Below are 23268 nucleotides of genomic sequence, written 5' to 3'. Positions count from 1 at the left end.
TTGCCCAAGTTTAAGGCATACAACATGATGGTTTTACATATATTGTGAAGTAATTACCACAGTAGGTACAGCTAACATCCCTTTTCTGATATAGATACAAAGAGAAGAAAAATAATTTCTTTTCCTTGTGATGAGAACTTTTAGGATATACTGTCTTGACAACTCTCCTATATATCATACAGCCATGTCAGCTGTGGTCATCATGTTGTACATTACAGCCTTAATACTTACAACTGGTAGTCTGTACCTTTTGACCACCTTCCTCTAATTCCCCTTTTTCCCAGTTTTTCAACTCTGGTAACCACAGGTCTGATTTCCTTTTCCGTAGAGTTTGGTTTTTTGTTTGTTGTAGATTCTACATAGAAGTGAGTTCATACAGTATTTGTCTTTCTGTGTCTGACTTCACTTAGCATAATGCCTTCAAGGTTCATCCATGCTTTTGCAAATGGTAGGATTTTCTTGTTTTGTTATGGCTGAATAATATTCCATTGTATATGCCACATCTTATTTATCCATTCATCCATCCATGGACACACATTGCTTCCATGTCTTGGCTATTGTAAATAATGTTGCTATGATATGAACATGGAGGTGCAGAATGCTGGATTGTATCATAGTTCTATTTTTAATTTTTTGAGGATCCTCCATATTGTTTTCCATAATGGCTCTGCCAATTTACGATCCCAGGAACAGTGCACAGTGGTTCCCTTTTCTCCACATCCATGCCGGCTTTTGTAATCTTTTTTCTTTTTGATGATGACCATTCTTAACAGGTGAGATGATAACTATTGTGGTTTTAATTTACATTTCCCTAATGACTAATGGATGTTGAGCATCTTTCATGTACCTGTTGGCCTTTCGAGTATCCTTGGAGAAATGTTTCAGGAGGGATAAATTTTGAACTTTTAGTTTTATAAGAGCTAGTAGGCAGTGAATTTAATGAAGATGGTTTATTTTCATTTGTTTTGGTTTGGGTTTTTTGGGTAAATCCTCTATGCATAGTTCTGTTAGTATCTGTGCAGTGTTCAATAATTCTAATAAAAATTGTTTTGAACATCTTAAGTGAATATACAGGTGATTTATGCTCATAAATATATATTGTTAAGGAATACTTACTAACCAGTGACTTTGAATGGTAGTTGTTAAATAATAGGATTCTAGTAGGTTGTATGAAGACCTAAGGTTCTCTGTGACAAATCATATTTAAAATTAAGCTAAGTGACAATTTGTGGTGCTTTGTAAGAGCTTTAGCAGTTTTATATATATTTTTTTTTAAATTTTCAACGTTTATTTATTTTTGGGACAAAGAGAGACAGAGCATGAACGGGGGAGGGGCAGAGAGAGAGGGAGACACAGAATCGGAAACAGGCTCCAGGCCCTGAGCCATCAGCCCAGAGCCTGACGCGGGGCTCGAACTCCCGGACCGCGAGATCGTGACCTGGCTGAAGTCGGACGCTTAACCGACTGCGCCACCCAGGCGCCCCAGCAGTTTTATATATTTTAAGAATTGAAATCTTACCCTGTTTTCCAGTCATCTCCAAAACCTGTCAGTTTCCCAAAAAGTTTGAAAAATGCCAACTCTTTTTTTTTTTTATGTTTATTTTTGTTTTTGAGAGTGAGAGAGACAGAGCACAAGCAGGGGAGGGCAGAGAGATAGGGAGACACAAAATCTGAAGCAGGGTCCAGGCTCTGAGCTGTCAGCTTGGAGCCTGATGTGGGGCTTGAACTCACAAACTGAGATCGTGACCTGAGCCAAAGTCGGACGCTTAACCCGCTGAGCCACCCAGGCGCCCTGAAAAATGCCAACTCTTAATCCTGTCCACGTGAAAACACTTTTTATATAGACTTAACGTTGATTTCCTTGAGTACCACTTTGAGACTTCACTCCTATACCCCTTCCATGCTCTTTGTCCTCTTCTTTAGTTTTCATAGCCATAGTGTGTTCTGTATTTGTTTTTAAATCAGTGGGAAAATTGCATGATTTTATGTGGAAATAGTCTTTGGTTTTTAATAGAATGCAGATACAGTGTGGTTATTGTGATTGTTTATTCCAGGAGGTTGTTTACCGTTATTGTAAATATTCATTGTCCCTTTGTACTTTTCTGGATGTATATTGTTCTGGAGCTGTATAGTATAATTCTCCAAAGATAAGAGTTGAGAACTTACTTTGCTGTGGTTATTTGAATAAAAAAAATGAATGAGAATTTTGAACAACTAGCAGTTCTGTCTTCCACCCTGGCTTTCAGCTTCTCCATTACTTCCCCCACTCCCGGTCTGCCTACCAATAGGAAGTCACCTACAACTAACAACATGCCACAGTTAGCATCCCTGCACTGAAATTATGTGGAACGTAATCCCAAATTGAACAGAATCCCATTCATGACAGAATGAATGGAAATAAAATTTTCATTTGTGTGGAAACAAAATTTTATATTTTTGGGTATTTGATAAGCTTTAATGTTTTCTAATTAAACCCCCTCTTCCACCTTTTTTTCTTAAGTAAATGTAAATTTTTTGAGGCAAGGACTATGCCTTTCTGTTTACTGCAGAGTCTTGGACATTTGATAAATATTCAGGGAGTATTTAGTTGAGTGGGGATAGATTAATTCAGTCATTTTGTAACAGTTTCAGATACTATAAAAAATATTTACTTTTCTGAGTATATTTTACATTACATTTTTTTTAATTTTTTTTTTTTTAACATTTATTCATTTTTGAGAGACAGAGACAGAACATGAGTGGGGAAGGGGCAGAGAGAGAGGGAGACATAGAATCTGAAGCAGGCTCCAGGCTCTGGGCTGTAAGCACAGAGCCTGACACAGGGCTCGAACCCACAAACTGTGAGATCATGACCTGAGCCGAAGTCAGACACTTAACTGACTGAGCCACCCAGGTGCCCCTTACATTACATATTTTTAAGTAATATATATTAAACTTAATTATGAGTATATTTAAGTATTTCTGTGCAGTATTTGTATTCAAGTTGTGTGAACATTATTTCTTTTTTATAGTGTCTGGCAAATGGCTATATGTAGTCAAATGTGAAACACTTTGGAAGTTTTATTATTTTAAAGTAATGTTTGAATTCTGTTATATAGTCAGTGGGCTCTGTTTTTTCTGTTATCTCCATCAGTGGAATATGGGCAATACATGAACAAATGTGTCTATGTATTTATATCCTATTGGCATTTTAAAATTTGAAAAGTAATTTCTGTATTTTTATTTTTCAGAAGAGCTTAGCCGAACCTTCAAGGTCTAATGGAAGTGTGGCTCGCCATTCCTCATCTCCATATGTAGTATATCCACCTGATAAGCCTTTCCTTAATAGTGATCTACGACGCTCTCCAAATAAGCCTACGTTTGCCTATCCGGAAAGTAACAGCAGAGGTAACAGAGCCTAACAAAATAGATTGGTTTTTTTTGTTTGTTTGTTTGAATAGAGCCTAACAAAACAGATGGGGTTTTTGTTTGTTTGTTTACCCACTGCTTAAAAACCATTATGTCTTCCATGTATTTTTAAAATTAGAGGAAAGTCTATTTTCCCCTTCCTGTTTCTTCCCTTCTCAAAATATAGTACCTTTCTTCTGTTTATTGATCGTTGAACGCTATCTTCCACCAAATCATCAAGGCTAAATACTTTGGGAACTCTGGACTGCTCTGTCGTCTGTAATATCAGTCAGGGACCAAAAACCGGTGTTTTGCCTCTGAAGTATCCCAAAGACTTATTTGTTCTGTCTCTCCATTCGCATTGCTTTAGTTCAGGCTCTCATCATCTATTGCATAGGTAATTGTAATGCACTCCTACATGATTGCTTAGCCTGTGGTTTGCCTTTCAGCCCCATTCCTGCCATTTGCTGTTATCCATCATCTCTCCCACTTAAACAAATTTCAGCACCTCCTCATGGCTTACATAACAAATTCGTAGATTTTTCATAAACTTGACTCAATATACCTTACCAGTTTCATCCCTTGCTTCTCTTCTGTTCTTCCTTACCCACACATCCTTCGCTCTGGCTTCTTTGAAGTACCTGTATATTTGTTCGTGGAGCTTGCCATCTGTATTACCTTTCTTGCTGTCTTAACAAATTACCATGATTCAGCAGCTTTAACACAAATGTATTATCACAGTTTCTGTAGGTCAGAAATGTGGATGGGCTCAACAGGGTTCTCTGTTTAGGGCCCTACGCGGCCGAAAGCAAGGTTTTGACTGGGCTGTGTTCCATACTGAAGAGTCTAGGGAAGAATCTGCTCTCAGCTCATTCAGATTTTTGTTCAAATTAAGTTACTTGTGGTCATAGAGCTGAGGTTCGGTTCTCTTGCAGACTTTCAGTCAGTGCTGGATTTTGCTCCTGGAGGCTGTCTGCATTCCTTGCCATGCTTTCTTTATGTCCCCCTTCAGCAGTGGTGGGTCAGGTCTCTCTTCATGCGTCATACACTCTGACTTCTACTGCTGCATCTTTCTAGCCACAGCTGGGGAAAATTGTCTGCTTTTAAGCGTTCGTGTGATTGGTTAGATTGGGCCGACAATGAGGAATAATCTCCCTATTTTAAGGCTTGCAACTTTAGTAACCTTTCCCAAAGTCCTTTTTGCCATATAGCAGGTATTTAGAATTTCAAGGAGTAGGACATAGCTATCTTTGGGTGTCCATTCTGCCTTCCACACCAGCCATGTGTCAGGCTTACAAGTCTTTCTCATGTTGTGCCCTCTTTTTGAAATCTTTCTGTTGTAAAATTATAGATGTTATTGGATTGATACAAAAAAAAATTATAAAAGCTTAATGAATCCTAATTAAACAGTTCACAACACCATGATCTGAAGGGATAAAAGAAGCCTGTTTACTATCTTACACATTATATTTTCTTGTGTTTACTTTCCTCTTCCATCACTGTTTTTGCTCTTCTCTCTCATATTCCTTAAAACCACTAGTGACGCACAAGCAGAATTTAATATTATTGTTAACACACTGGTCTAAATACTAAATAAGCATTTCCTGACTCTCTGCTCTATGAATAAATCTGCCCCGTTTAACTTTTCTTACTCTTTCATTCTTTAGTAATTACTTTTCTCTGAAGTTATCTTTGAAGTTTCTTTGTATAGAAGTAAATATCAGAACTGGATGTAATGTTGTAGTGGGAGGATTGATTCCTAATTCCTAGACCACGTATTCGTGGCAGACCTCTGTTGGCATGATTATTGTGTGTGTGTGCTAAATTATTACTAAATCTTACCTGATTCTTCTGCACTGTGGGCTTTGTATATTTTTTTGTGCTTTTTTACCATATGTTGTTTGAATGTTTTGCAAGTTTTATTTTTTGAAATTGCCAAAGTCTTTAACTACTGTGTTCTGATGAGTAGCACTTTATCAGTTGCTCTAATTAGCATTTTCTTTATTATCATCATCTTTGAGACACCGTATCCTATAAATAAGAGGTTTCTAGTTAGTAAGTTGAGTATCGAATATATTAAAAAACACCAGACTTTGGGGCACTTGAGTGGCTCAGTTGGTTAAGCATCCAACTTCACCTCAGTTCATGATCTTGTGGTTGGTGGGTTTGAGCCACGCGTCGGGCTCTGTGCTGACAGCTCAGAGCCTGAAGCCTGCTTCAGATATTCTCTCTCTCTCTCTCTCTCTCTCTCTCTCTCTCTCTCTCTCTCTGCCCCTCCCCCACTCATGCTCTGTCTCTCAAGTCTCTGTCTCTCAAAAATGAATAAATGTTAAAAAAAAAAAAAACCCACCAGACTTCTGGTTAAATTCATTTTAGTAAACACTTTTGAAACCTCATTATGGCCTAGGTTTTTAACATTGGTGACTATACTTAAATACTATTATCTACCTTGTACTGTACTACACAATCAGTTCACAGTTTACAAATGTCAGTTTAACCTATATGTGGTTGAAACATAACACTTCTTTTATGTAGAGAATCATTAGTAAATACAGTTGGCCTGGTGCTAGTGATTAAACACAAATTTTAAAACAGCAAAATGTGGTTGTGTGGTAAAGTGAATATATTTCATTTAATTTTCACAGAACAATTATATAATTATATTCAAAATGTACACATAGAGTAACATCTCAAATATGATTAGTTTAATATGTAATATTATAACTCTTTACTCATTCCACATTTTCCCCAACTGTTTAGTGGACCCTCAAATATTTATTGAATGAGTTAAGTCTTATTTTGAATAGATACTCCCTATTAAAAATTTTTTCTTCTTTACATGTAATAAATGCTTTTCTTTTTCTCTCTTTTTTTTTTTTTTTTTTGCACTAATACTTTAGGGGAATAAAGACTTGTGATTCTTCTTAAGTTCTAGTTTAATTTTTTCATTTGATAAATTACCATTTCACTTTGCACTCTGCTAATAACTTTGAAAATATAATTTGACTAATGCCATAGAAAGGGATAATTAAACTATGTTTCTTGTAATTCTCATTTTCATACTCATTTTGCGTTTTAGTTAGAAAAGAGGTGAACAAGAAATTGGAAGTTATTGGTGCCTTCAGAAAATGTATTGTCCTTGGAGCCCTTTAAAAAAATGGTAACTAATGTATGTCATTCCAAAAAAGTTTAACCTGTTGTTTATGTTATTAGTTTAATGCATTTCAAATGATGGTAGTATGCAGCATGGCTTGGACATTTGAAGCAAGGTAATCAACTACGAGGCAATACTACTAGCCAGTGCTTCCAAACCTTTCATTTCATCATAGTACATGTGGAAAATGAAATGATAATACATGTACAGCTCATGGAGGTAAACTGATGGGGCTGATGGCGCCTAGTCTGGTATCTTTTACCGTGCCAGGCCACTCATGGCTGAGAGCTTAGAGAGAAACAGTCTTGAACTATTACAAATTTGTGTCACACTTACTGGAAAAAGCTCAGTATTCTTGTGATCAGTGAGAAGAGTCAAGTTATGTCTATGGTGTTAGGTATTAATAACAATTTACTGCCCATCTGTTCTCCTGAAGCATTTGTTCTCAAATTTTTTAATCCAAGAAACCCTAATAAACCCATTACATGTTTGCATAAACATTTTAATGAAGAATAACTATTTTCCAAATTTAAAAAATATACTGTTAAGAGTGACATTGTTTTATTTTATACTTTATAAATCTACTTCTGGCTTCATAAAAGACAGCTTGATTCTCCTCTATTTTTGCATTCCATTTATGTTGATAAGTTGTTTTGATTGAAGTATGAAAAAAAATCTGGCCTTACACAGATGTGTAGGTAGAAAATAAATAGTATTCTAATAATTTTTCCAACAATTTGTGGATATTTTTATTTGATACTACTCTAAAACGTGGCCATTGGTAGTTTCTTAAAATTTAGTTGCATTGTGGAAACTGAAAACATTGGTGAATTTTTCATATTCTGGGATCTCAGGGCCACGTACCCGATTAACTAGGAGGACTGACCTCACAAGTTTCAGAAGTGGTTCTAATTATGGCTGTGGCTTATTACAGTAGAATCTGAAGGAACCCAGATGCAGGCTTCTAAATTTCTCTCTTATGGAAGTCACACAGAAAGACACTTCTTCCTGCAGCTGTAAACTGTATGATGTGTGCAGTGTTTCTGCCCAGGAAAGCCCACTTAAGGCTCAGACACTATGGCTTTTATTTGGAGCTGGTCACACAAATATTTGGCCCCTGCACAGTCATGCTATTCACCATAAAACACATTGTTTTCACAATCGAGACAGGCTTGCCCAGAAGGATTTAGTGTTAGGCATACAAAACAACCTTATTAATTAGTAACATAGGGAGCATTCCAAGAGCCTAGTTTCCAGAGGCTAGCCAAGGTTCAGGCCTTCTGTATAAACTCTTTTGTGTGAGAATTTATTTTTTAATTGAAATATAGTTGACATACAATATTACATTAGTTTCAGGTGTGAAGCATAATGATTGGACTCTTCTGTGTATTCTGTTCTCACCATAGTAAGTGTAGTTTGCTGTCACCATACAGTGTCATTACAGTATTATTGGCTATGTTGCCTATGCTGTATTTTTCATCCCTGTGACTTATTTCATAACTGGAGTTTGTATCTCTTAATCACCTTCTCCTATTTTGCCCATCTCCCACTCTTCTCCCTTCCGGCAGCTCCCGGTCCTCTGTATTTATGAGTGTGTTTCTGTTTTTGTTCGTGTGTCAGGTGTGGGATTTTTGTTGTTTTTGTTTGTTTTGGGTTCCACATACAAGTGAAATCATTTGGTATTTGTCTTTCTCTGCCTTATTTCATTTAGCATAATACTCTCTAGGTCCATTCTTGTTATGTATCAGCAAGATTTTGTTCTTTTTTATGGCTGAGTAATATTCCATTGTATATGTATATTAATCCATTATGCATATATGTGTGGAATATGTAATATTTTATTTTATATACCACGTCTTTATTCATCTATGATTTGCTTTTGTATCTTGGCTGTTGTAAGTAATGCTGCAATAAACATAGGAGTGCATATATCTTTTCAGATTACCATTTTTGTTCTCTTTGGATAAATGTTCACTAGGGGAATCACCAGATCATACGATATTTCTCTTTTTAGTTTTTTGAGGAGACCTCCATAATGTTTCCATAGTGGCTTCCCCAGTTTATATTCTTATCAACAGTGTGTGAGGGATCGCTTTTCACATCCTTGTCAACACTTGTCACTTCTTGTCTCTTGATACTAGCTGTTCTGACTAGTGTGAAGTGATATCTCACTGTGGTTTTGACTTGTATTTCCCTGATGGCTAGTGATGTTGGACATCTGTTCATGTGTCTGTTTGCCATCTGTATGTCTTCTTTGGAAATGTCTATTCAGATCTTCTTCCCATTTTTAATTGGATCATTTGTGGGGTTTTTGGTGTTGAGTTTTAGGAGTTCTCTGTTTATTTTGGATGTTAACAGCTGATCAGATACATGATTTGTAAATATCTTTTCCCATTCAGTAGGTTGCCTTTTCATTTTGTTGATGGCTTCCTTTGCTGCATAAAAGCTTTTTAGCTTGATACAGCCCCAGTAACTTATTTTTTTGCTTTTGTTTCTTTAGCCTAAGGAGACATAGCTATAAAAATGTTAAGGCTGGTGTCCAAGAGATTACTGCCTGTATTTTCTTTTAGATGTTCTATAGCTTCAGGCCTCACATTTAGGTCCTTAATCCATTTTGAGTTTATTTTGGGGCATGGTGTAAGAAAGTGGTCCAGTTTCATTCTTTTGCATGGAGCTGTCCACTTTTCCCAATGCCACTTATTGAAGAGACCATCTTTTGCCCAGTGTATGTTCTTGCCTCCTTTGTCATAGATTAATTGATCATATAAATGTACTTTTATTTCTGGGCTTTCTATCCTGCTCCATTGATCTGTGTGTTTATTTTTGTGCCAGTACCATAGTGTTTTGATGATTACAGTTTTGGAATATGTCTTGAAATCTGGGATTGTGATACCTCAAGCTTTGTTTCTCTTTCTCAAGATGGCTTTGGCTATTTAGGGTCTTTTGTGGTTCCATACAAATTTTAGGATTATTTGTTCTAGTTCTTTGAATAATAGAGTTAGAGTTTTGATAAAGATTGCATTGAATCTGTAGATTGCTTTGGGTAATATGGACATTTTAACAATGTTTCAATCCATGAGCATGGTATATCTTTCCATTTTTTTGTGTTGTTGAGGAGTGTTTAAACAAATAATTTTGCTGATACATAAGGCATTCCAGAATGTAGAAAAGGAAAGCATATACCCCACTTTGGGTCTTTTTTTAATCCAGTACATCCCTGTGATACTACAGTTGCTGACATACAGAACAGAAAATCGTGTGTTCCAGCCAATTGCATTAATGACCATAAATGCGGAAGTAAAATACTAGCAAAATCATACACAATTATGTATAATCTAATGAAGGAATGCAAGAAATGTTTGGTATTACAAAGTTTTATTTAAAAAAATTCTTTTTAATATTTATTTTAGAGAGAGAGAGAGAGAGAGAGAGAGGGAGGGAGGGGGGGGCAGAGAGAGAGGGGCTAGGCTCCAGGCTCTGAGCTGTCAGCACAGAGCCCAACGCAGGGCTCAAACCTACAAACCACCGGATGGATCATGACCTAAGCTGAGGTCGGACACCCAACTGACTGAACCACCCAGGCTCCCCTACAAAGTTTTATTTTAATAAATACTTCTTAGTGGTTGAGAAGAAGTTTTAAAAAACCTCAAATTGATATTAAAAAACATTTATTAATTTTCTCTTTTCATCTTACATGTGTTATATAATTATTCCAGGTATTTTAGAGAATTATTTAATTCCTTTAAATACTAATCTTAAATCTAGACTCTTCTATTCTCAGAGTCTTTTCAGTTGATTTTTTAGTTTTCTAAGTTGTGTGTGTTTCATGTTTATGTTTAATTACACTGTAGTGTCACCGCATACTAGGAGTAAACTGGCTCTATTATAAAATGTATCAATCTCATGTTTGGGGCCTGTAACATTCTAGGCACTAAAATTTGGTGAATGAATGAATTACATTAATAAATGGAAAGGTGTGCCTTGTTTTGAGTGAGAACCCTCGATTTTTAAGACGGCAGTTCTTCCGACCTATTATGCGGTTTCCATGAAGTTTCATGGAAATTGTTGTTTAGGCAAAATGGTTCTGAATATTTAATTGGTAAGAATAAATAACTTCGAAATGTTTTAAAAGTTTATATAGTGTGGGAGACTGTCACTATGATGTTTATACGGTTTTAATAGTTAAAATACTGGAATAATGAATCAGAATAAAAATACTGAAACTGTAATTTCAGGTATGTGTGTATGAGACTATGGTAGAAGGTATATGTGTGTTAGTAATAATAATACCTATATATCTTAGTACTTGTGTGAATTTGGTATATGAGGCAATCGCCCTTTAAAGTTCTTCCTTCAAAACAAACGTATCTTTTATTTCACATAAAGAATTAAATGTAAGAATATGTGAAACTCTAAGTGTAACAAAAGGAACATGTAAAGTTTATGTATTCTTGACGTTGAAGAGCATTCTATCTTTGTAAAGAACTTGATGCAAAACATTTCTCATTATAATGATATAAAAAATCAGAACAGCTTTATACCAAAACTGACAGCATCTAAACTAGAATTAATAAACTAATGAAATCAAAGGGGCAACTTTTTCTTAAGGAATTCAAAAGAAAATTGGCCAATAATATATATTTAAAAATCTTCAAACTTTTAATAGAAATGCAAATTAAAATAACCAGTAGTAGCTTTTGTTTCTTAATCAGACTAACCGAAACAGAAATAGTGTAATTAATAGTGGGGTGTGTTGGCAAAGACACATACTTTTAATGAAAGTATAAATTGATACAACCCTTTATGAAGGTACTTTACTTTCAAGAGCCTTTCAAATACGGATGTTTTTTTTTTTTGTTTTTTTTTTAATTTTTTTTTTTTTTTCAACGTTTATTTATTTTTGGGACAGAGAGAGACAGAGCATGAACGGGGGAGGGGCAGAGAGAGAGGGAGACACAGAATCGGAAACAGGCTCCAGGCTCTGAGCCATCAGCCCAGAGCCCGATGCGGGGCTCGAACTCACGGACCGCGAGATCGTGACCTGGCTGAAGTCGGACGCCTAACCGACTGCGCCACCCAGGTGCCCCCAAATACGGATGTTTCAAATGTGGATATTCTTGGACCCAGTAACTTCATTTTTAATTTTTAATTATTATTATAAGGAGATAATCTTTTAAGATGATCTGATTATATGAGGGAATGCTCAGTTTATTATAGTGCTAAAGTGAAAAAGAAATCATAAATTTTAATCTCAATTTATTTTGCATATATCAAAAAAGATTGAAAGAAATAACCAAAAATGGTAGTCCTTATCTCTTGGTAGTACGATTATAAGTTATACACACACACACACACACACACACACACGTATGCTGCTTTTTTATATATATTCTTCTTTTATATATTTTATAATCAGAAATTTTTGGAGGTCAGTTTAAAGAGTGATTAGAATTTTTCCTATATAATGAAAAAACTGAGACTTAAAAAAATAATCCTTTTTGTGCTTGATATCTTTAACTCTACAATGGTATTCTGCATAGGATTCTGTTAATAAAACAGAAAAAGATTGACAGTTAATATACTTGAGGTTACATATGAATTTTGTATGATTAATTTTGTATGATTAAATATTTTTACCATTTTATAAAATCTTTGTAATCTTTTGCCATAATAATTTGTTTACTTGAGTACCTAGCACATTTCAGAGACTCAGAAGATATCTTTAAGTAGGTTTTTAAAAAAAACAATTACGTGGCAATAATTAACATTCCATTGTCCCCAAAGAGTGATTCTCTCCTGGGCCCACCTGTCAATTTTATTTTTTATTTAGATTTGCATATTTAAAAATAATTTTTTTAGTGTTTACTTTTGAGAGAGGGAGAGAAAGAGCACAAGCTGGGGAACGGGAGAGAGAGAGGGGACTGAGGATCCAAAGCAGGCTCTGCTGTCAGCACGGAGCCTGATGTGGGGCTTGAACTCACCAACCGTGAGATCATGACCTGAGCCAAAGTCAGACGCTTAACTGACTGAGCCACCTAGGGTGCCCCAAGATAAGTATGTTTTTTATTGAACTTTCTCCATATATATTGTTACATTATTCATGTTTGGATTTGGCAGCCATATTTTCTGCTCTGAAGAATCTTCAAGATAAGATTCGACGCTTAGAACTTGAAAGGATTCAGGCAGAAGAAAGTGTGAAAACCTTATCTAGAGAAACAATTGAATATAAGAAAGTATTGGATGAACAGATTCAAGAAAGAGAGAATTCAAAGAATGAAGAGTCAAAGCATAATCAAGGTTTGTTTAATTATGAAGGAAATGAAACTTACAAATACACAAAATACAAAATGAAATACACAAAATAAGACTTGTAAAATTATTCTAAAAGCAAATTCACGATAGTGTTTTCTAGTGGTCAGTATCTTTGGGCACTCCAGAACTGCATTATACTTGAGTACATTCTGAGGAACACGTGGTGATGCCTTGCATTATATTTACTGATCAAATTCAAGACAGATTGGACTAGCATATAGAAAGAGAATGACTTAGGTCATCTGAATAGGCTTCTAGAGCTATTGGAGAGGGTTTATTGTATACACAGTAGATTTAATTCCCATTAACAGCTTGTTACAACTGTTGCATGAGTGAGCTAATTTCTGTTTATGTATTCTGTTTAGAATTGACATCTCAGTTATTAGCTGCAGAAAATAAATGTAATCTTTTAGAAAAACAGTTGGAATACATGCGCAATATGATAAAGCATGCAGAAATGGAAAGGACATCTGTCTTAGAAAAACAGGTATGGTGCCTCACAGATTTATTCACAGCAGTAGCTATGGGGGAAATTAGACTGACATAAAGATCTGTTTTTCTCAGTGAAGACTAATGGTTCTGTTATAATAATCATTTCTCCTTTAATCCAAATCACTGATAGTAGTACCACTAGTTCATTTTGAGAAACAACTAAGTGTAAGCTTTGAGAAAAATGTGATTTGTTGTTTTAACATAGCTATAAAGAGGCTTCCTTTTTGGATGACCCTCACACACACACTGCATATCTTCTGCACACAGCTTTGATAGCTTCTGCTTTTGAACACTATAACAGCCCACGACTGAAATTACTTGGGATCGTTTGTAGGGTGGGGAAGAGGGTAGTCCGTTCAATCTTCCATATGATTGGAAATGGCAAAACATATATAGTAACATAGTCATTCTCTACTTTGGAATATTCCAGTTCTTAGCTTAGAAAGCATCTATAAGTGAGATGTTTTGACTAATCTCTATTAAGTATATATATTAAATAACCTTGTTTATTTATCAGTGAATTTTATCATCAGTGAATTTTAAATAGCCCATTTCATAAGAATGGTTCTGATACTGGAAATAAAATATGATTTTGCCAATTTTTAACTTAATGTATTTTTTAAGGGCAGCAAATATCCATAAAGGTGGATTGGAAGGATCCACTAAGGTGGATTGGAAGGAATTAGTAATTGACACAAACTCCTGGGGAAATTACTGCTTTATTGAGTCATATTCATATTTCTGTTAGTATGATATCTATTGCTATAGTCTTATCTATGAAGATATACTATTTATAAATTCAGGTTCTTAGTGTTTTGGCTTTTTACCAATAGACCTCAATTTAGCGTATTTCTACTACTTATCCTAGTTTAATGGTTTACCCTGTGACTGTCAGGGGGGCATTCTTTTCAAAGCCTTAATACTAGACCTAAAAATAATAATAATAGATGTTTTGTATAGAATTCAGAGGAAGCATAAATTATAGATACAAAAAACATAATTATTGCCTTTAGAGATTAACTGTGTAAGAGAACCAGACTCATTGAAAGTATTAGCCCATATATCTAAAAACTCTCAGCTGAGTATAACGAAAGTCTCAGGGTATAGAACCTACTGTTATAATGGTATATAGTAGGAGCAGGATTCCACTTGTATTTATTGATTTCTTTATCCTGTGGTTTCATCTTAACATTGTTTTCCTAGAATTTCTCTGTAGTATAGAAGTTCTGTGAAAGGCCAGATATTACTTATAGTATATTCTAAGTTATGCCCAGTATTAGTTGTGTTTTGTTTTTTTGTCAAATTCTCATGTTTGTGTTTACTACTATTTTCCAGGTTTCCCTCGAAAGAGAACGACAACATGATCAAACACATGTGCAGAGCCAGCTCGAAAAGTTAGATCTTCTTGAACAGGAGTATAACAAACTTACCACAATGCAGGCCCTGGCAGAAGTCAGTGCATGATACTGGTTCTTTTGTAAAATTGATCATTTTATAATACCGGCTATTCATAAGAAGAAAAGTGATCTTGTAGCAAAGAAACAGGAATTTTTAAGAGGAAGAAATGTAAATTTGGAAAGGGTGTTCACATTTTCTAATCTTGATTTACATAAGAAGTTCTTTTTGAAAATGTTGGAAGCTTAAATGTTTTAAGCATCAATAAGACCTGTATCACTTGGTTTAAGTTGTTGCCTTTAGTTTTAATTGATTCACTTGGGAGGTGTTTAATACCACTGAGATTAACATTCCAAATTTAGCTTCCATGTAGCCTATATGCCTTCATACGGAACTGTATTCTTTGGCCATAGATTTTACCCACAATTCTGTTTACCTCACAGCTACTTCACAAATGACTAATAATGAATCACAGAGGAGAGCGTCATGGTTACTGGCAAGCACAGAGTCATTACTAGAGTGAACAAGCTTGTGTTTACTGTGCTAAAATTTTATAGCACATTCCTGTGTTGCTGTATTAAAATTTTACAAACAGACACTAAGTCTTTCACTAACCACTTTTAATATTTATATCACTAGAAAAAAATGCAAGAGTTGGAAGCAAAACTCCGCGAAGAAGAACAGGAACGGAAACGTATGCAAGCTAAGGCAGCCCAGGTAAGCTGCAGTGTCAGCAGGCAGGCTTCCCAGATTTCATACACCTCTTTGTGTCAAAACAAAAGATTCATTGTGGACTTCTTACATCATTTATATTTTGGAGGAGTCTACTATATAAATTCTCAGACATAGCTTGATATAGAAAATTATTAACATATTTTTGTAGGCGAAGAGTAAAAGTTGAGCAGTTTTTTAGAGTTGTTCAAATTGTGGGTTTTAATCAGCATTTTAAAAAAATCAATGGACTAAAAACCATCAGAGTAATAATACATAAGGATGTAAAACTTCTCACTTGGGTCACTGTTGGAAATGTTGGAAAACCATCATTTAGTTTCCTGCTTACACGTTTTCCTTTCCCTTGGTGGCCTCAAAACACCAGGACAGAAATTGAGGTAGTGGGCTGCCCCAATCAATAGTGACCATACCAATTCACAAAAGCTACTGGATAAGGAAAGTGAGCTCTGTTTGCTCCTAGTCTTTGATTTTAGCCCATGCATTGGCCACCAGGTAGAATAGGTGAGGCAGTGTGAATCCACACAAACATTGAATTTTTATGTATACGAACCAGAACCACATTTCTAAACGATGCAGCAATACTTTTGTTCCCAGTGAGTCTTACTGACAGGCTCAATAAAATACCTTGTTCGTAATTGAAGACTCTTTTAAGAGTTTATTTATTCAAATACCTCCTATTTTCCCTCCCACTTCCAGAGTCTTAAAACATTCATATGTATCTTTTCTCATATTAACACAAGAAGCAGGTCGTGATTCCAGAACAGTTAGGAGCAGAGGGTCTGCAGCTTAAGCTGTGGTCAGAGGCCAGCAGTGTCCTGAGTTCCGTTCATATGTGGGCTTGCAGGGCTGTAAACATCTTGTTATCCTTGTCACCTTGTCTATTGCTTCCAGAACCTCCCAGAGCTCTCTGATTTAACATAGTCTCTTTCTATTAAACCTGATATATTTTCTTTCTCAAATGTTTACCTTGCGTTGTATTTTTTCCTCACTGTGCTGAGTTCTGTGGTCATGTGGCTTTATTTTTGATCACAACAAGTTTTGAAATGACTTGGTTTCTCTGCCCATTCTACTGTAAGGTCAGCCACTTTACTCTATGTCCATTTCCACACTTGTAACATGCAAACTCATAAATTGTGCTCTATATATGTTGTGGTGGTGAGTTTTATTGTACATGAAATAAAATTAAACAAGTTCATTATTTTATTAATTTAAAAAGTTATTTTACAGTATTTTCACTTTTTCATTTAGCAGGCATAATATAGGGACCAAATCAGTTATTATATCAGTAAAGCTTTTTTGAGTTCTGAGAGTGAATGCTATTCTAGTAGAATACCAGTGACCAGGGATCGTACGTCGTTCCAAGTCAAGCCAGCCTTAACTTGTATGGTCTTGGGCAAGATATTTAACCATTCAGAGCTTGGATTTTACCATTGATGAAGTGGTCTTCATTTTATATCTTCCTAGTGTTGATATAATAATCAATCATAATCAAATGAGAGAAAAGACAATGAAAGCACTTAAAAATGTTAAAACTCTGCCACACAAATATATGACCATTACTGGGAAGAATTAAATAAACTGGAAGTTAAAACATTTTTAAAAAGTTGTTACTTTTATACTATTCCAACCCATTGGCTTCATAAGTCTCACACAGTAATAATTTTATCAGAGTAGTAATTTTATGTTCAATGAATTCTGTCTATTCAGTTGACTGTGTATAAAGCATTGTTAGATGCGTGAGAATGTAGATGCTCCTGAGGGTAGGCATCCCTGTATTCCTTTGTCTCTGAATAGATTCTGTCCCTAAAGAATGCAGTCATTGTGGGAGTTAGTATTCTCGGTATTTCTTTTTAACTCATCCATTGGTTCTGAGTGTTCCAACTCCATCATAATTTCCTGGGGAATTTTAAAATACTTTTAAGGGGCGCCTGGGTGGCGCAGTCGGTTAAGCGTCTGACTTCAGCCAGGTCACGATCTCGCAGTCCGTGAGTTCGAGCCCCGCGTCGGGCTCTGGGCTGATGGCTCAGAGCCTGGAGCCTGTTTCCGATTCTGTGTCTCCCTCTCTCTCTGCCCCTCCCCCGTTCATGCTCTGTCTCTCTCTGTCCCAAAAATAAATAAACGTTGAAAAAAAAAAATACTTTTAAAAACAATGAGGTCCAGAGGGGATCCTGACAATCTGAATGTTTCTCCTAAAACCCCAGACGATTTTGATACATAAGCTCGTTTGAAAACCATTTTTCTAGACAAAGACAAAAGGTGTGATAGTATTTGCTGACGTACCTTCCAGTTCTTTTGGACATAAAATTTTCCAGTTTTCATTTTCTTATGATATAAAGGGTGTTAGTTTTTAAAGAGGGAGAAATGTATTTTGCTCTCCAGCCGCTTTGTGTCTGGCACTGATGTAGTTGCCATGTGTAAAAAAGAAGAAAATATTGAAGCATTGGTTTGGATTCAGATATATTGTATTTAGCTCATTAGGTATAATTTATGGAGCAACTACAAATAATGGAGCTAAACGGTTCCAAACTGGGGGGAAAAAAAAAAGGACAAGTTGTAGCACAGTACTTCAGGATAAAATGAGGGACTTGTATTGATTTAAAATATTTGGGGTGCCTGGGTCAGTTGGGCGTCCAACTTCGGCTCAGGTCATGATCTCATGGTCCATGGGTTCGAGCCCCGCGTCGGGCTCTGTGCTGACCGCTCGGAGCCTGCAGCCTGTTTCGGATTCTGTGTCTCCCTCTCTCTCTCTGCCCCTCCCCTGTTCATGCTCTGTCTCAAAAATAAATAAACGTTAAAAAATAAATAAGTAAGTAAGTAAGTAAATAAATAAATAAATAAATAAATAAAATATTTGGAAAATGTTCACAGATTGATTCAAGACATAGTTACGCAGCTATGATAATGTTTTTCTGTTTCTCTATTATAGGTTTCTACAGATCTTTACATGGCAAATCTAATAGCTTTTATTTCTGTAGCATTAACTTTAGGCTGTCCTGTTTTTCTTAGTTGCAGACTGGTCTAGAAACAAATAGAATTATCTTTGAAAATAAGGCAGCTCCATGTGTTCCCAGTGCAAGAAGAGTTAAAAAAAAGAAGTCAAAACCACCAGAAAAGGTATGAAAACAGGACCAGTAAGTCAAAGTGCTGATTATTACTGAGTGTAATTTGTGTGAAAATACTCCTACAACTGTGTGGTACCCAGTCTTGGAATAAATCTTCACTCTCCGTTTCTTCATTGGGAAGATGGGGATAAGTAGTATCTACTTGTAAATTTTACCCTGGTAGTGAGATGGTATATATGAAAGCATTTTAGAACTGCAAAACATTGCCCAGATCTGTATTATTCAATATTGCTCAGTGTTTTTATGTATATGTGAATATACGTACATACACATATATATATATATACTGGTTCTTAGACTGTACTTGCTGTTTTGGCAGGTACGATTTTTTTCCTTCCTAGCCTTTCCGAGGCTAAGAGGCATGTTGTCAGGTACTACTAGGAGCTCAAGAATATACCAATATCAATAAAGCAAGTAGTAGCCCAACAGAACACTGAAATTTTAGATTAGTCATGTGAGTAAACTTGTAAGTAAACTTATCATCATGTGAGTAAACTTGTTGTTTTTTGTTTGTTTGTTTTGTTTTGTTTTGTTTTTCCTTTCCATTCAGAAAGGTTCTAGGAACTATTTTACTGCACAACCACATTATAGATTATGCTTGGGGGATATGCCTTTTGTAGCTGGAAAGGTGAGTTGCTCCAACTCTGAATTTTTTTTCCTTTACAATTTAGCTCTTTGAATTAAATCCACTCATCTGCCTGTATGCCTGTAAATGGTGAAAACATTTTTCTGCCCTTTTACTCGTATGGATCATAGTGATATAAGAAAGAGATGGAAGAAGGTTTTATGGGATTGGGGGAGCAGGGAAAAGGCTAGGAGGACTTTAAAGCAGATAAAGTATTTGTGGAAATAAAGATATGAACAATATCACAGACTCTGGTTTAGAGAAGGTATGGTTGTAGATAAGAGTAAATGAAATGGCAAATGGTATTACTTGTAGCATTGGAATTTTAGTATCAGTCCTGCTCATTTATATTTAAATATAGTAGATATTTAAATAAATAGAAATCACATCCTATTTGTCCTCACATGCATCATTCTCCAAGAAGCAGTCATAAATAGACCTGAATCTTATGTTCCTTTAGTGTTTAAATGTAGAGATGATAATTTTGTCAAATATCAGGAAGTACTAAGTGATTTCTAATAAGTGCTTAGCACTGTGTTAGTTTATAGTACTTTTTCATTAGCTCTATGTTGCTGGTTATTTCTTGCATAGATGCCTTGAATACCCAACTAAGTAGTGAGTTTGAGAGGCTTAGGGAATAGATTTTAATCTTATTTATTTATTTCTTTTAACCCCACAATAAATCCTTGGTGAAAGCTTGGGGAGTGAACTAATTTCTAACTTTTCCATTTGCCCTTTGTGGATGTGTGAGGCACAAATCACTTAAAAAAAAATATATATATATATATATATGTATATGTATATATATGTATATGTATATATACACATATATATGTGTATATCTATATATGTATCTATATTTAAATAATGCCCTTGTCTCTATGCTGTTCTTTACCTTCAATTTAATCTCTTCTTGGATTGCAGAATATCTTTTGACGTATGTTTCTTCCTTTGTCTGTTAATCCTACCAACCTGCTTTTGCTTCACCGTAAAATCTGTTGGGTTGGAAGTAGAGGTTCTCAAGGGCTGACCAGCTACATTAGCATCACTGAGTACTGCATTTGAAAAAGCCGATTATGAAGCCCCACCACAGTCCTACTAAGTCAGAATTTTCTGATGGGGGCCTAGAAAGTTGTGTGTGTGTGTGTGTGTGTTTGTTTTTACTGTTCCCTGATTTCAGTCTAATGTTCAGTTAGATTTGGGACCCACTTAATAAAGTTCTCTGCCTAGTGTTTTCATTATGTAAATATCCAAAACAGTGGTTGTGTACTCTGTTCAGATGTATTTCTAGACCACTTTATTTGTAAGTTCTTAAGTGAGTTGATATCTTTCACTGTGTAAATTCTGTTCATTGCTCTTTTTCTGCTCTCAGGGATCCACATGAGCCCTTGACTGTAGGGAAATATTTAAACTTTTGAAAATAACTTTATTCTCATCTCCTTATTCTTTTTTGGGTTATAAACAAACACTTCCTTTTTCTTCAGCTAGGAGGTTTTTTTTTTTACCACCTCATCACTCTCTTTCTAAATTGAATGTAGCCCTCTAAATGCAGTGTGACTAGCACAGAATAGTCTTTGTCACATTCTGGGAGTCTGTCAACTCAGCCTAGCATCATATTAATGTTCTGTGGGAAGCTTCATCCTCCCTCTCATTAATTAAAAAAAAATTTTTTTAATGTTTATTTTTTTTTGAGAGAGAGAGAGAGAGAGAGCGCGCGCGCAAGCAGAGGTGGGGCAGAGAGAGAGGGAGACACAGAATCTGAGACAGGCTCCAGGCTCTGAGCTGTCAGCACAGAGCTCAATGCGGGGCTCAAACTTGTGAACTATGAGATCATGACCTGAGCCGAAGTTGGCCACTTAACTGACTGAGCCACCTAGGCGTCTGGCACTCGTTAATTTTTAATGTTTATTTATTTTGAGAGAGAGAGAGAGAGGGAGGGAAGGAGGGAGAGGAAGGGACAGAGGGAGGGAAGGAGAGGGAGAATCCCAAGCAGGCCCCATGCTGTCAGGGCAGAGCCCGATACAGGGCTTGATTCCACATCGTGACCTGAGCCAAAATCAGGAGTCAGACGCTTAACCCATTGAGCTACCCAGGTGCCCTTTAGAGTCAACTGAAGTAACAGGTATTTTCCTGAAGCTTTGGATCAGCTGCTGTAGGTCCTATACTTGTGGATTTAATTATTTTATACAGAATTTGTAAGTAAATGAGACTCTATAAGTCGAGTCTCACCCTATCCTATATTATATTAGAATCTAATTCATTATTTGTATTATTCCCAAATATAATTGCCTATCTTCAGTAATTCTCATTGAAGTCATTTAATATAAAGGTTGAAAGGGACAGATTCAAAGATCAGTCTTTTCAACCTGAGCTCTCTTTCTGAAGTTGTTGGTACTCTGTGAAATATTATTCAAACAGCTAAGAATGTGCTGTCACCTAGCTGAGTGTTCCTCAAACTATTGTGAAGGTCCAGTTTTTATTTTTAATTATACATTGTCATAAACCAATATATATGTAAAATGCAATAAAAATGAATTACTAGAAAAATGAAATTAAAGATACAAAATACACGTCCTGATTTTTAAACTAGATTGAACAGACATAAAATTCCGTTTATGGGTACAATCAGAAAAGTAACAGGAAAAAGAATTTTTAAAATTATATACTGTTTATTTTGAAGCATATATAGGCATTAGTATAGTGAATATATAACTTGTATATATCAAATTACAGGTGAAATAGTGATTGCACATACTCATATTTTCACACTTTAAATGAATACCATGTAGATCAGCATTTAAGTTGTTATTGAGACAAATGAATTTGGTTCTTGATATTCAAGGCTGTATTGATGACTGCATAGCTACAAGGGAGAATGTATAGCTAAACCATTTAATTGTAGTTGAATTTAAATTATCTTGATAAAAACGTAGATTAACTTTTATTTTGAAATGATTCTAGATTTATAGGAAGTTGCAAAAATAATAAAGGTCCATGTACCTTTCACCTGGTTTACTACAATGGTAATATATTGTGTAGCTATAGTATAGTATCAGAACCAGGAGACTAAATCCACAGACCTTATTGAGATTTCTCTAGTTGTACTTGTGTATATATGTGTGTGTGCATGCACACCCATGTACAGGTTAGGTCAGTGTAGTTTTATCACATGTAGGTTTGGTAACCACCACCTACAGTTTTGCCATTTCACAAATGGGAGTCATACAAAATGTGACCTTTTGAGATTGACCTTTTTATTCAGTATAACTCCCTTGAGATTCATCAAACGGTTGTGTGTATCCATGGTTCTTTTCTTTCTCTCAGTTAAATATTCCATGGTGTGAAAGTATGACAGTTTAAGGATTCACTTATTGAAGGACATTTGGGTTGTTTCCAGTTTTGGGAGTTTACAAATAAAGCCAGTGTGAGCATTGTGTATAGGTTTTTGTGTGGACATAAGTTTTCACTTCTGTGGGATAAATGTCCAGGAATTTGATTGCTGGATTGTATGTGTAGTGTATTTCTTGTTTTTAAACTACCCAACTATTTTCGAGTGACTGTACCATTTTTCATTTCCAGTAGCAGTGTCCCAGAGATGGAGTTTTTCCACATCCTTAACCAGCATTTAATATTGTTACTTTTTAGTTTAGCCTTTCTGCTACGTATGTTTGATATCTCATAGTGCTTTTATTTTATATTACCCTAATGTCTAATGATGGTGATCATCTTCTTTCTCATGTGCTTATTTACCATCTGTGTATCCTTTACTGAAATATCCATTTGTATTTCTTGCCTGTTTTAATTGTTTTTGTTTGTTTGCTATTAGGTTTTGAGAGTTCTGCGTTTTGATACAAGTCACATATCAGATATGTAGTTTGCAGATATATTCTCCCAGTCTATAGCTTTTCTTTCTTCCTCTTAAACTGTTTCACAGAGCTGCTTTTTGTTTTGCTGAAATCCAGTTAATTGATTTTTGCTTTCTCTGGATCATACTTCTGTCAGGTCTAAGAACTCTTTGCCAGGACCAACATCCTATACATTTTCACTTA

The 23268-nt window shown here is 35.6% G+C and overlaps 1 protein-coding gene across 1 annotated transcript in view; it reads left to right on the top strand.

Moving 5' to 3' along the window:
- The window catches only part of CEP57 (centrosomal protein 57), a 41326-nt gene that overhangs the window by 11339 nt on the left and 6719 nt on the right, over positions 1 to 23268 (top strand). The window contains exons 2-8 of the mRNA XM_030330843.1: positions 3231 to 3387; positions 12659 to 12838; positions 13219 to 13340; positions 14681 to 14797; positions 15380 to 15457; positions 18479 to 18586; positions 19145 to 19222. Of these exons, the coding sequence (XP_030186703.1) occupies positions 3231 to 3387; positions 12659 to 12838; positions 13219 to 13340; positions 14681 to 14797; positions 15380 to 15457; positions 18479 to 18586; positions 19145 to 19222 (840 nt within the window). The remainder of the gene's footprint in view (positions 1 to 3230; positions 3388 to 12658; positions 12839 to 13218; positions 13341 to 14680; positions 14798 to 15379; positions 15458 to 18478; positions 18587 to 19144; positions 19223 to 23268) is intronic.

Source organism: Lynx canadensis, chromosome D1, assembly GCF_007474595.2.
Source record: "Lynx canadensis isolate LIC74 chromosome D1, mLynCan4.pri.v2, whole genome shotgun sequence".
Taxonomy (NCBI): domain Eukaryota; kingdom Metazoa; phylum Chordata; class Mammalia; order Carnivora; family Felidae; genus Lynx; species Lynx canadensis.
The sequence above is the reverse complement of the archived record's forward strand: the minus strand, read 5'-3'. Positions and strand labels throughout refer to the sequence as shown.